At 38.4% G+C, this 15068-nt stretch overlaps 2 protein-coding genes across 2 annotated transcripts in view; one reads left to right on the top strand and one right to left on the bottom strand.

Annotated features, from left to right (window-relative positions):
* The window catches only part of Srp72 (signal recognition particle 72), a 41083-nt gene extending 29621 nt beyond the window's left edge, over positions 1-11462 (bottom strand). The window contains exons 1-4 of the mRNA XM_083142648.1: positions 11336-11462; positions 10969-11086; positions 5922-6059; positions 1281-1398 (exon numbers count right to left, since the gene is read on the bottom strand). Coding sequence (XP_082998774.1) covers positions 1281-1398; positions 5922-6059; positions 10969-11086; positions 11336-11438 — 477 coding nt within the window. The 5' untranslated portion in view covers positions 11439-11462. The remainder of the gene's footprint in view (positions 1-1280; positions 1399-5921; positions 6060-10968; positions 11087-11335) is intronic.
* Positions 11463-11777: 315 nt separating this feature from the next.
* On the top strand, positions 11778-12440 carry RpS12 (ribosomal protein S12). The gene has a single exon (XM_083143263.1). The coding sequence runs from the start codon at positions 11976-11978 to the stop codon at positions 12396-12398; it is 423 nt and encodes a 140-aa protein (XP_082999389.1). The 5' UTR covers positions 11778-11975; the 3' UTR covers positions 12399-12440.
* The last annotated feature ends 2628 nt before the right edge of the window (positions 12441-15068 follow it).

The raw sequence follows: 15068 nt of genomic DNA, 5'->3' as shown, positions 1-15068 counted from the left end.
AAATCAAAAAATATGTACTGAATCTACTGAAAAAAGTAAGAAATACATAACATCAAAAACATGTTAGCAGCATTCTCACCCTGCTTAAAGTCAGACAAACCAACAGAGCAATATCTCAAATATCACACTGTACATAATGTTTAACATATTCTCATTACTGTACTTTGCAACACACAAATCCTATAATAGTACGGAACAAAAAGGGTTTCAGATGTAAAACTTCTCCTGTTGAGGCACAGGGGATGGCCCTTTCAAAATGTACCCAATTGTCAACCTCTGTCCCACAGGTGTGCCTGCCCGTTGTCTAGGTTCAGTTCTGGTTTCTGTTGGAAGATGGTGTGGGTTTCTTTCAGTGTGTTTTCTATGATAGAGCCAGTTGAGTGAAGTATGGATGTGGAGGAGATGGAGTGGTTTGTGGTGCGGAGGTATTGTGAAAGGCCAGAAACAAGTGTGCCTCGTATGGCATCTTTTACAGCACTGAACCTAGTCAATGGACAGGCACACCCACAATTCCAGACCACGAAAAAAAAAATGCAATCCCCCTCCTCACCCTCCCTCCAGCCACTACACCACACTGAGCATCACAAAGAAACAGACGACCCAACCTCTCAACCACCTTGCGGCAAAGTCACCTGACGACGGAAAGCAGAAAGCGCAGCAGACAACACAAGCCAGGAAACACACGCCAGCACCACCAGATGGGAGAAAATGCAATTACCGCCACCAGGGAATGAATAAAGTAGTGACGTGTACTATCTCCGCTCCAGACGCCGTACCCTTAGTGAATGAAGGCAGCGAGCCTTCGAAATTAATCTGAAAAAAGCTATCCAACTGTGCAACATGGAAACACGAAATTTCACATACGTAATGCTTAAACTGCGTTTACAGCATCCATCATTATTACTTTACTCAGATGCACAGTCAAGTTTGCAGATACGTGTACACAAGTTGTGCACCACAATTTCCAAATAGTAAAAAGAGATTTCATATGAATTTCCAAATATGGAATTTGGACTAGTTACATAGCTTCCGACTTGTCAATTGTTACTTTCCAATAATTCCACATTGGACAAAAAGTGGAAGAGATGGTGATGGGTAATGTCCACACACAAATGTTGTTGTATACTTAAACACATGTTAAGGTAGGTAGTATTTGTCTACCTGCCTCTCAGAAGGTATCAAACAATATCATAGAATGAATTCACATTTGAGTAAAAAAACCCAGTAGCAAATTATGCAACCACCCCTTCCCATTCAGCCTTCCTGTTTGGTCTACTTACGGAACTTTCCAGGCACATATTGGCTACCACAGCTGCAAGGTTGGTTTCCCTTTCTTCTTCATAGTCATCCGTACTGTTCTTAATAACATCCCGATAAACATCAAAACAGTCCTCGTACCTGTGAAAACAATGCCAGATCGGATGTAAATTTTGAAATGAACATTGGAATTTCAATCTTCAGAAATAATTTTTTCTACTTCTCACTACAGTCGAGGTAGTATTTTTGTAAATTCCTACATATACACAATAAAAATATAATATTACTCTGAAGTACAATGAACCAGCATTCTAAGCTTGCAACACAAACTTATCAAACACTAAATTTGAGTTAAATTGCAGCTTTAATTAGAAATTTGCCAACCTCCATGGTGGACTGGAGAGCACAGCATCTTATAATGCCAGGGGTCACAGGTTCAAATCCCAGCCTGTGAATGGTTTTTCTTTGTGAGTGTACCTTCATTAATCAAGTATAATTCCCGGTTTCCTTTGTCAGCTTTACTTATTATCGCCTCTTACCACCCACACACTCTCAGACAAATTTAGTAACAATATAAAAGGTCTGTGATATTTCAGTGTATCCAAAAATTCTAATTAAATTCAATTAAATGGTATATATACACAAAGGCTGTCGCAGAGAAGGTGACACTAATTCCTGTATAGGAAAACAGCGACCTCCATTGGCTACCCAATGTAGTAGGGTGCAAATTTGGTTCATTAGCTGACGATTGAGACAAAAATGAGCACAATAGGTCAAAATGTCGTGACTGCGTAGCAGTTAAAAGACAAGCATGTACCCCTCCAAGAATCATTAAAATGAAACAAAAAAATCACAAAATTTTTATTCGGAATCAGCCATATCGAGTAGACGTACATCTATTTCAAAATAGGCACCATTGACAGCTAAGCAAGCATCCATATGCTCTTGCCACTTTGTGAATGTCTTCGAAAATTCGTTCAGGTAGCGAACTGAAGAAAACTTGCACTGCGGTGATCACTTCTTTGTTCGTCATGAAATGACGACCACGCAAAGCGGCCTTTAAAAGTGGAAATAGCCAAAAGTTGCAGGGTGCAAGGTCCAGGCTGTATGCTGGAAAATTTATATTTTTCTCTTCGTCGCGTAATCCTGAAAAGCACGCCCGATATGCGGACGTGCGTTATCGTGGTGCAATATGAAGGAGATCTTCATTTGCGGCCTCTTTTTTGCTCAATGAGTATTTGGTAATACTGTGGCTCTACTCAGTCTGTCTTTATCGGCATATGCCTGTTGAAACATTGCATATGTTTCCGCAGCATTTTTCCCTAAACGCCAATAAAATTTAATGGCATGTCGCTGCTCATCTTGAATACTCATCGCGAAAAGCAATGGAGTTACCTGGAGGGGTAAAATAACACGTTCCATGTAAATCAACACAGCTGCTCACTAACGTGGTTTCGCAACATGTGACAACTTGCTACGGAAACAGAATGAGTCATCCTACATGACGCGACTAGTGCCAAAACCATAGGCAGTGTTGCCAAGCCAGGAAAAAATCTGTCTCAGCTTCTTGCCACTGAGTGGTTAAGTCACATAAAGTCTGCCCGGCCAAAGAACAGACTTGAGGAAAACCAAACTTTGCGCCTCCAGTTCAAGGGGGGAAACTCAGTGTTGCTAAATGCCTGATTTTTGTCCAGTTGTACATGACACCTCTTCCTGTCGACATGCACCCTTACCTCACCTTTCAGGGAGAGGAATGAAATCGGAGATCCAGTCGCTTGCGGTAACCATTAGGCTTCGCCGTGCTTGCCCTTGTTGAAGGTGCTACCTGTTTCAAAAACGACTCGAAACGAAAAATTTGGCAACGCAGAATACCACGAGAATATTCCCTCACCACGGCAACTGGACAAAGCCAATTTGTTCAGCAGGTCATGTGACCCTCCCTCGCTTTCGACAGAAAAGATAAAATTTCCAAGTCCATTCTTTGGCTGTTAATGATTCACTTGCATTATTTGTTTTGCCAAATAAGAAATAAAGATCTGCCATGTCACCATGGAAAAACGCTGTAACATGCAGAGGCCTTTAACCCTATCAAACAATAGGGTGCGGCAAGCTTTGGCATCATTGGTTGCCAGTATGTTGCTGGATCTTCGTGACACAGTCCCCGAATTGTAGTCTGCTCGTTTGGCAGGAAGGAAACAAAGTTATGTTCCTATAGAAGCAGGATGGAACAAAATCATACTGCACGTTCAGAACCGTTCAGTGTTAAACACATTGATTTTGTGTAGAATATGTAGGTGTAGGTCAAAACCCTTTACCAGCTAACTGAAGACCAGGAAAAAGAGAACAAGTCTCTGCGCAAGTAGTGACACGAGACGGCTCCACCAATTAACAATGACAGAAACGGGATTTCATAATGAACAACTAGAGTTACCCGCTTTGTCTCCTTCGCTCTGGAAACACTTGAAAATGATAATAAAGTACCCACAGGCAAACGGACCGTATTTTTGTCTCCAGGTCCCTTCGCTTGGTTTAAAAATTTGTTATGGAAATATTAGTGATAAAACAGCAAGTGGAAATTTTGACTAGCCATACATTTCGCATACGGACAAAGGTCTGGACCGTATCTCCGTACATATACGATCAGGGCCCTACGGTTGGCAACGCTGCTCTTTCGCCAGTCGATTTCCATCCTCCTTCTCTGCTGCTATGTGCGGCCCAGCTCCAGTTAGCTGGGACTGGATATAGTCAGTAGGGAATCTGACTGTCACATGGAAAACCCAGGTTCAATTTCTGGGGTGCGTGATTTAAGTTCAGAATTTTTCCAGCCTTGTCCTTCATAAAGTGGCTCTGGGGCTCACCCAGCCTCAAATAAATGGGTACCTGGGGGTAATTGCAGACAGAGCATGGTGCTGTACACATCACCTTCAAAATGGCAGAGATCGAAGAATGTGCGGGACCTTAACTCCATATAACATGGTGCAAAATGCACAGAGAACTTTATTATGCAGGAGGGTAAGGACCAAGAGGTTGATGGAAGAAAAATGGTGAAGAAATGGGGTGGGCAGCATCTCTGGTCTTACCATAAATGACTGAGGGAAGCGAAGGCAAACCTCAGCTACAATAGCCTGCCATCAAACTTTCATATAAGTAGTGCTCGAAAAAATTTCTTCAAAGCTAGGTGCCAGCTCTGAATATCAGGTGCCAGGAAACCACCTACTAGCAATTGTGCATACTACAGTATGTTTCAAAAGTCGCGCACTCCAAACTTTAAAAATGTATACCATGAAAATCGTAAGATATATTCATACCGGGTTTCTGGACTAAGATAATCCTGTAGGCTTTCACTGGGTTCATAAATTTATGTTAGCATTTATCTAAATAAAAGCAATTACATTATTTTAAAAAACATTGTTCATTTGCTGAAAACATCTGGGAACCGATTTTCAACAATAAATTCCAACTCATAAAAAAATTGTGGGATCATCTGTTGGTGTTTGACTGGTTGTAAAACAGTTGCTTTGTGAGGTACAGCAGAAGCAGGGCATTTTTATTTGAAAACCTCTTGCACATGAGTAGTAAAATACTCTTCAGCGATGCACACGCACTGCTCCAATGAATAAGCCATGCTGAATCAATTAAAAAAACAGGCACAATGAGCGAAGAGAATTCAATGTAACCAGGGGCAGCCTAGGATTCTCTCAAAAGAGTCCATTTTCGGCACAAAATCTTGATTTACGATTTTTCACGTAAATGTAGAACCAATACTTAGACACATGTTGCATGCGACTGTTGGCAATATTTCGACCTGCCATATATGGAGATATGTCCCAAAAATGGCACTTTTCACTCAACTCATAAAATCACCAATCAAAAAGTCATCAAATGTTGCACATGACCAACATTGGTCACAAATGACAGACTGACATGGCATCAGTCATGAAATGTCTAATTATGACCCTTCGATAATTTCTTACACATTTTTCTTACTCAGAAGTTCATTTCTGGAAAAATTTGAATGCTGCTTTCCGTCAGTTATTAATTTATATAATTTTCTGTACGGGGTGAACTGATAATTTTAAGCATTGAAAAATATATCAGAGGATGAGGCTCTATAATGCAGAAAACCCAGTGTAAATATCTCTTACGGTTTTCATGATATACATTTCCAAAGTTTGGGTTGTGCAATATTTGAAACACACTGTATAAGATGCTGAGCATCGCAGTATTCAAAACATCGCTAAATCATTTGAGAAAGCAGGAAATGGAGTCTTGGGGGACAAAGGGTAAGAAATTGTTACGGACTCTATGGAATGTTCACAATGTTGATAAAAAAAAATCATTTACTAACTTACGATGTACGCCAATTTGAACTTAGAATCATCAAAATTTCGTACATATTATAGCAAAAGATCACAGTCGCCAGGCTGAAATTTTTTGTCGCCATGGCGATCGGGATTTTTCAAGCCCTGCACTATCTGCATGCAGCAAATTCCATATTTTTTCAGTACTTTAGTATATTACATGGACTACCTGGTTTGGTTAGCTTAGGAGTATTAGCCCCAGTTTCAGGATCAACAAAATCTAATCTAACCTAACCAGGTAATCCATATAATACTAAAGTACCTTTTCTCTCTCCAACACACACAAAAAACAAGAGCACGTACCTTTCTAATCTATACAAGATTTGTGCTTTGAGTTCTTTTAGCTTCATAGATAAGTTTGGTGTTGCACTCACAGTTTTTAAGGCTTCTTGTGGTTGGTTGAGACGATACTGGGCATAAGCTTTTTCGAAGACCAAGTCCCTGAAATTTATGGGAACAATAATACCAACATTATTACCACATTTATGTTTCTATTATATTAACTGACATGCATTAGAATAGAAAATATATGGTAACTTTAAAAAAATGCAACCATAATTTAGGTGCACAATGATTTACTAACTTACCTACCAATCACACTACAACTAGAGGGGCCAATTTTCTTGTTAGTGTTTTTTTTTTTTTTTTTTTTTTTTTTTTACCAACTTGCAAGATCCAAATTTTGCCAGAAACATCCCTATGTCCTCTTTTACAGCACGTATCCATGCCGATTGTATGGAGGGGTGGTCAAAACTGTGCAGATCCTTAGAGATTTTCACGTCATGCAACTTTGAAAGCTCACAGAAAATGTTGTTTCAGTAATGCAAGTGTTTAATATCTGGAGCACATAAAAGTTAGGAACGACTTAAAATGACCAGACCCCTCTCCGATTTTCTTCATATTTGGCATACTCACTAATTGAGGCCTCCTAATCATGAATCTGAAGATAAAAGTTGTCAGAAATGTATAGAAATTGCAAAATAAGCGAAAATAAGGTGTTAGTTTTCAGAATGGAAACAGTTGATTTTCGCAAATTTTTTTGTTTCACAAGCAAATATATATATTCCTGATACTACCACGACACCAAATTTTAACTATGTTTGCCTATTCTAACCACATGTCAATGGTTCGTGGGGCTAGCGCCAATGGTTTGTGGGGTTAGCGTCAATGGTTCGCAATTATTTTGCAATTTCTAGATCCTGATACTACCACGACACGAAATTTTAACTATGTTTGCCTAACCTAACCACACGTCAATGGTTCTTGGGGCTAGCACCAATGGTTCGTGGGGTTAGCGTCAATAGTTCGCAATTATTTTGCAATTTCTAGAAGTTTCCGACAAATTTTAACTTCAAATTTGTCATTAGCAGGCCTCAATTAGTAAGTATGCCAAATATGAAGAAAATCGGAGAGGGGTCCAGTCATCTTAAGTCATACCAAAAGTTATCCATAAATTAATTAACCAAACCAACACAAATGTGACAGTTAAGAAGCAGATTAGAGTTGCTACAGCTGCTACTTTTACTGGTCATTTACAGATCTCGTTTTGGGTACTCATCAAATAGTAGGAGTAGTTACATCTTGTTCGAGTTGGGGAAAGTCTATGGAGTTGTTCATTCTCTAGAAGAACTACAGTTGTAGGTGAAGCGTAACTGAAGATGGTGTAAATGTTGTTCATGTCAAAATGAAAATGAGCATAAGAAACAATGATTACATTAGATTACAGTTACGTTTCTACCACTTTTGGACAAACACGAGAGGAGCAAGAGAGATGATATGATGAAATTGTTGACGGGACACTTACAAAGTATACCCATGCCAAGGCGAGGATTCGAAACCAGGACCCCTGGCATGATAGCATGCTGTGCTAACCAACAGACATTGTCGTCTTACACAAATCTGTAATTCGAGTGGGTGGGTAGTTTGGAAATCTTTGCTATTAAAGGTATGTTTACATTTTAATGAAACAAAATGACTTAGAAAGCAGGTAAATGACAAAAAAAAACAAATGCACAGCTTTCGTTGATAACAATGAAACGGCTGTCTCTCGTAACAGAAAATTTAGACTAAGAAGTAGGAATCCGAGATAATATATATTATCGCAATACGTGGTTTTAAAACTTGCTAACCATTCCTTCCACCATCTCACTTAGCATGCATCCCAGCAATTTTTTTTTTCTCTTCTTGATCACTTCCAGCATTGTTGTTCTTTCACAGACTCTTTCCAACATATTTTACTTCTTACTTTGTCTCCATATCAAATCAACAAAAAAGATGGGTTGGACATATTAAATCCTACCCTTAATCCTAGAGAGAGCTAAGGTGGAAAATCAGTAATGCTAAAGCTAAGGCATAGTGATTTTGATGACCTTACTCTTTTGCTTCATATAAAGTGTTTTATCGGCAATTAAAATTGGCTACTAACATAATTTAACGTTCATAGTTACATTTAAAATAGCAATTTGTTTGGTATTCTCCACATATTGCTTTGGAACGATGGCTGCATTTTACTTTTGTCATCCTCTTTTCCATTCATGGTTATCACAGGTTATTCCGAACTTTGATAGATGGATACTGTGCCAAGAGTTGTCTAAAGCAATAAAATCATTTTTTTTAGTTTTCTTTTGCAAAACACAATTTTTTTTCTTGTTGAAACAAAAAATGGATGTAGCAAATTTGGTTACGCTAAAGCAGATCGAATGCAGAATATAGAGAATGTCTCCAATTTCGTTAATATTTGGTATACTAACTAAATTTGGCCTTCTAATCACGAATCTATTGTTAAAATAAGGGGGTCACGTGTGGAAATCAGGAAAAAAGGTAATAAAAGTTGATTTTTTTTTAAAGCTGTATCGCATTGTTTTACGAACAAAATTTTAACTAAGCTTGCCTAACCTAACCTTACCGGAAATGGTTTGTGGGGCTACCCGTGGATAATGTTAAAATTTCTACACGTGACCCTGCATTTTAACACCAGATTCATGATTAGAAGGCCAAATTTAGTTAGTATACCAAATATTAACAAAATTGGAGACATTTTCTATATTGTGCAATCATACCGCTAAACCTAATGCCTCATCAGAACGACTACGCAGATAAAATAATTTGTCAACTGGACAGCAATTTAACCCATACAGTGCCACTTCCTTCACAGTTTCCAAGCTCATCATGTGGTAAGAAAGTGTGGGGGTTACCTTTTTCTATCTACGAGTCGTCATTTTGACGAAGTCTTAGCTCTCCAGGGTTAAATAAGACCATGGAAAAAACAATGGCTCCGGTACCCTTTTCTACACCCTCGATTTTTCGCACATTTCAAATATTCTCATTACAAAAATTAGTTCTTCATAATAAACAATGTTTCTAAATAGCGCGGTAATTTTTCAGATCTACGTGCTACGAAACTTACGTTTTTTATGAAATTAAAATTCCTTGCGTAACGTCAAAAAGGTTTTTCAGAACTATATGATGGCGAATGATGCATTCATGTCACAGGCGGAAGTCTGAAGATTTCGGATGATCGAGTGATGTCACAGGCGCACGTCTGATTTTCTTCTTATGATTGACTTGTGCACTAGGAACATTTGCGATTGCGATATGATATTTGTGTGATATATTGGCGGATTGGACATTTCAGACATCGGATTTCATTTATGCGACTTCAGAAATTGGAAATAATTATTTTTTTTTTTGCAACTGCATGCCGTAAAGGGGAGGGTTGTTTTTTCTAAATGACTTGTGGGATGGGATAATTTGCGACTTCGAATTTTTATGATGGGAAGGGAGTGGAGGTTGGTATTCTGTGGAAAAGGACAACAAAGACTTTCAATGTAGCAGTTACTTCATTTTTGGAATTACAAATTGAACTTCGACCCACAATTCAATACCTGTCCTTGGTAAAAAGAGGTAAGTTACCTTCTTTGGTTTAATTTTAGCCTTCATTTTTTGTATCTTCATGTGTCAATGCGGAAAACAGTGAGAAATCCCAGAAATAGTGTTGGGGGCAGGTGACTTCGGCCAATTTCTAACATGCCTTTAAAAGGGACTCTATAGATAAAGGCGGGGCCGCGGTAGCAGTAGGGGGCGGTAAGCCAATTACCCCAGGGGCGGAGCCCGGAACCGGTGAGAAATTTGGACTCAACAATTTCAAATGACAAAATCGCAACTTTAAACGGCTGTACAGTCGTAAATACTTCTTTCCGCGCTCCAATTTTTTTTAATTCACAAATAGCATCACATAATCTTCATAATGAAAAAAAAAAAATTTCAAAATTCGAGGGTGTAGAATAGGGTACCTGACCCAAAACAATTTCAAGCATAATTTACATTGCCAGAGGTAACATTGAGATGGACCTAAAGGAAATCGGTAAGGATTGGATTGATCTTGCCCAGGATAGGAACACATGGAAGGCTTGTGTTGCTGCAGCCATAAACCTTCGGGTTTGGGAGGCCTGGAGAGTTAGAATATACACATCAGTGCATCTGTATCAAAACCCAGGGTCTGGCACAATACTAGGTATCGGTGCAATTTCGAACAAATGAATTTCTTCATTTTTACAGGAGAAACTACTTACGGAATTGAGTTTCTATAGATTGTTTAAAGGTCGTGGATGTATTTTTATCCATCGTGCAATATATTTGACTGCAAATTCATGTATCTTTCAAGAAAAGTATCTTTCCGACGCTCTCCGGCAACCAGATGTCGCGTACGTTTCATGCCGTAACCCCGTTGAAGTGTTTCCAACCATGCTGTTGTTTAGCTTTTATTTTTAATTTTTGAAAGCTGTATCACATTGTGTTACGAACAAAATTTTAACTATGCTTGCCTAACCTAACCAAACCTAGCCGGAAATGGTTCATAGGGCTATCCGTAAATGGCTTTTGGGGCTATCCGTCAATGGTTTTCGGGGCGATCAGTTAATGGTTTTCGGGGCTATCCGTGAATGGTTTTTTGGGGTTCGAACCTGGGAAAAATCCGAAATTAGTAACACCAAAGTAGGTATTTTTCGATTAAGAAGGTTGGAAACACTGCATACCCACTGATGATTCACCACGCTATTCAAGATGTAGCCGTCATCTTGTGGTACGCAAACGAAGAAAACAAGAACAATAATTACTGTTATGTGATAAATTGAGGTTATTTTCTTCACAACTGCAAAATCTCACCTTCAAGAACCTTTCGCAATGCATAATCGGTAAGTACGAATGTTAAAAATGACGAAAGAAACGAGTGAAAAGTGTTTGGGCGAGATCGCACCAGTACCCAATACGAATGTAAAATTATTCAGATCATGACAATGATTTTTTTAAAAATTGCAACAAACTAAAATCCGAAATACATCACTCTACTTACGATGACATTTTCGGTTGTTTGGTGATTGCTTGCAAAGCATCGCTAAATCGAGAAAGCTGAATGAGGCACACCACTTTGCAATGAAATGCTTGTTCTTCATCTTGGAATTCTTGAAGTACTGAAAGAAAATATGGATAAAAAATAATGTAAACAATGTAGCAAGAATTATCTGTCTCTCAACAACATGCAATCTGTATATACTTCATTCTAGTAGCATATTTAAGTGAATTTACTCGTATTCAGGTAATAGAAATGCATTAGCAACCATAACAATATAACTTTCTGACATATGGTATATAAAAGAACGATGTCACATAACATTAAGTAATTACGCAAAAAGCATTTGAAAAATAAATTATTACGTTACGTTTGTTTGCAGCTTTTAAAGCTCTTTCGTATTCGCCGTTTTGACCGTAGCGACTTAATTCGGCATATAATGCACCAAGTTTCGACTCCTTGGTCGCAGCCATGTTGGCACTTTGCTGCTGCCACCTGTAATGAGATCATGAAAATTGACAGGAAGTAAAGGTTGCCAGATAATTCCAGTCATTTCCCCGACTAGATCTGAATCTGGGTGACGCCATTTCCCACAAAGTTATAAAAATGTTTAAACTGAAATGTTTACACGATTATCGCAATGCTAATGTTACATGAAATGTTCCTATGCTATAAAAAATTATGCAAGAATTTTGGAATCATTTCGTTGCATTTATGCTAGCAAAAGTGTTAAATGAAATGCAACCTCTGTGAAGCAGTGAAAACAGGCAGGAAGATGATTTGCACCAGTGCTGAAAAGTAGAATGACTTCCGTTTTTGTATTTCCGCCTTTACGCATCCCTGTCTGGCTGTAAACTTGTAGTTGGGGTGACAAGATCGAAGTTATCGGTGAACTCCTTGTTCCAGAAAGTGTGATCTGTGCATATTCTAGTGCAAACGAACAGGCAATTACACACAGAATTAAGTTGATACCTAACTGTGTAATTTTGTGAGAGGAAAAAACCTGCAAGATGTCCGATGTCGAAGGCGATGATGTTCCCTCTGCTGCTACTGGTGGTTCGATGGACATAAATACGGCTCTTCAAGAAGTACTGAAGACCGCTTTGATCCACGATGGGTTAGCCCATGGGCTTCACGAGGCAGCTAAAGCTTTGGACAAGAGGCAAGCGTTGCTGTGTGTCTTGGCTGAAAATTGCGACGAACCTATGTACAAGAAGCTTGTGTCAGCTCTTTGCAATGAGCACCAGATTCCTCTCATCAAAGTAGACAACAACAAAAAGCTTGGTGAATGGGCTGGTCTTTGCAAAATAGACAATGCAGGAAAGGCTCGAAAAGTGGTTGGATGCTCCTGTGTCGTCGTTAAGGACTGGGGAGAAGAAACTCAGGCATGTGATGTACTCCGAGAATATCTGAAGCAGTCCCATGAACGTTAAACCTTGTACTTGATGAAGGATGTAATAAAAGAATAATTGGAATATTTGCCTTTCATATTTGCAAGGTTTGCTCTTTGGTGAGACACTCTCTCAATGAATTTATTTTAAAAATATTACTTCAGATCCAATTTGTTAATGCAATAAACAAGTGAATATGATAGCAGGTTGCTTTTAATTAGCTTGTTTTACTCATTAGCTGTGCACATTACAAGATAATTAACTGGTAAATTAACAGTTTTTGCACGTGTAGTCAAGATGTTGCATGTAGTTGGTAGGTGTATAAATATACTCTGAAAACAGATTTCTGTAATCTCGAACTAAGCATTTTATGGCTATTGTAATATCACAAATTGAGATTAACCTGATCAAGACCGCTATCTTTTTGAGTAGAGTGAAAAGTAATTCAGTTGAACCAAAGCTGTGCAATACCAGTTTTTTTTTTAAAAAAAATTGAAATTTCCAGTACAGCAGAAACAATTTTAAACCGGAAAGAAACAACAGTAAAACCTTTCACTAGCCTAGTGTTAAAACAAAAGGTAAAATTTTAGTATCTGCAAAACATATTTCTTCAATTTTACAGGAGAAATTACTTACCGAACTGACTTTCCGTACACTTTTGAAAGGTCATGGAAGTGTTTTTCCCCCATCGCTGAACTAATATTGCCGGTAAATCATGTATTTTTGAAGATTAATGTGTCTCCAATGCACGAAAGCTGTTGTGTCTATGTTCTACTACGTGAACCAAATGCTGCGTGCGTTCGATGATTCAGTGTTTCCAACCATGCAGTTTTTTTTTTTCAAGACAATTTTAACTGTTTGCCTAACCTAACCTTGCATGGTTCGTGGGGGTTTCGAACCCATTAAAGATACAAAATCAGTAACACGAAAGTAGGTATTTTTTGGTGAAGAAGGTTGGAAACACTGCCCACCCAGAGATCATGGACAACGCTAGTCAAGATTTGCTCGCCATATTGTGTGTAACGCAACCGGAAAATGAACGAACGATAATTACTTGATATGTGGAAAATTGAAGTTATTGTTGTGAAAAAAAACTAAATCCCACCTTCCACAATCCTTAACAATGCAGAATATGTAAGTACCAATGTAAAAAATAAGAAAATAAAGGAATTTCAGACGTTTGGCGAATACTAAAATTTTACCTAAAAAACACACACACAAAATATAAACTAGCCAAGACAGTACCAATGTAAAATGGTTTGGCCCAAGTTCCTTTTGTTTTATTGAGATTTCATCAATGCTACAAGTGCAATTTTAACATGGTTTGATTTCGATTTACTTCTGTGAACACATACAATTACTTAAGATTTTAGGTAAATGTCTGTTATATCGGAGACACATTTCTTCACTTTTACAGAAGAAACTACTTACGGAAATGAGTTTCTGTAGTATTTTGAAAGTTCGTGGAGGTATTTTCTCACCGTAGAATGCTGCACAACAAGAAATAAGCACTTTTGATATAATAAACTTCCATTTTGTGCAAAGCGACAACATTATGCCATTGTTTCCATTATGTACCTGCAGATGGCGCGAGCGTCGAAAGTCACGCGGTCTCACCAGTGTTTCCAAACGTGCCTTTTTTTATGAGAATTTTTTTTTAACTATGCTTACCTAACCTAACCTTGCTGGAAATGGTCCGTGGGGCTAACGTGAATGGTTTTTGTGGCTATCGTGAATGGTTTTTGGGACTATCCGTCAATGGTTTGTGATGACATAATGAACATGAAAGTAGGTATTTTTCGGTTAAGAAGGTTGAAGCACTGCACACCCACTCCAAATCGACAAAACACAAGCACGACGATCCACAGCTGTGCGTGCCATATTGTATGTTTCGCAACGGAAGAAAGGACCCAAAAGAATTACTCGTAATGTGAAAAATTGAAGTTATTTTAGTGTAAAAAGCATAATGCCACCTTCAACTATGTTCCGGAATACACAATTGGGGTACTACTTTACTATACCAGAGACACCTATCAATGATTTATTTTGCAATTTTTTACGTTGCTAACGTACTAGTCTGCATTACGGAACATTTATTTAGGTGAAATAATGAATTTATAATGAAAATAATGTCTATTTCTTACATTAACGAGTATTTACTGTTGTTCCTTATTTCCCACAAACCATCCACGGGTAGCCCCAAAAAACATTGACATTAGCCAAAAATTCACGATAGCCCCACGAACCATCACGGGGACAAGGTATGCCTACTAGGTTAGGTTAGGTTCCATTAGCACTCCTTTCGTTCAATTTAGCATATACGGAGCGTATTGTACTCTCGTGCAGAAAGCAAATGGCGGCAGCAGCAATAGGGCGTCGGAAATAGATTTTCGTACAAAACCACATGCATTCGCATTAAAATGGATCAAAACTACATTCCTGAACATCAGCAACGCTACAGAAAATGATTTGCGTAAGTACTTTCTCCTGTAAATTTGAAGAAATCCGTCTCTGGTATAGTAAAGTGTTACCCACAATTGGTAAGTACGAGCCATTTAAAACTGAAAATATCCGATAGAAATGTGTCTCCGATATAACAGACATTTACCAGATTTTATTCAATATATACTTTTGTAGTTATGTTAGGTAGGCCAGGTGTGGTTCTTTTAGCATTCAAACAAAGTCCTAAATGCATTCTACTAACGTTCCGAT

This window comes from Lepisma saccharinum, chromosome 21 (assembly GCF_977018435.1).
Source record: "Lepisma saccharinum chromosome 21, izLepSacc3.1, whole genome shotgun sequence".
NCBI classification, from domain to species: Eukaryota; Metazoa; Arthropoda; class Insecta; order Zygentoma; family Lepismatidae; genus Lepisma; species Lepisma saccharinum.
This window is presented reverse-complemented; position numbering and strand designations above follow the sequence as displayed.

What these genes read in the sequence shown, in the direction of transcription:
- RpS12 (XM_083143263.1), top strand. Translation starts at nt 11,976, where the DNA reads ATGTCCGATGTCGAAGGCGATGATGTTCCCTCTGCTGCTACTGGTGGT.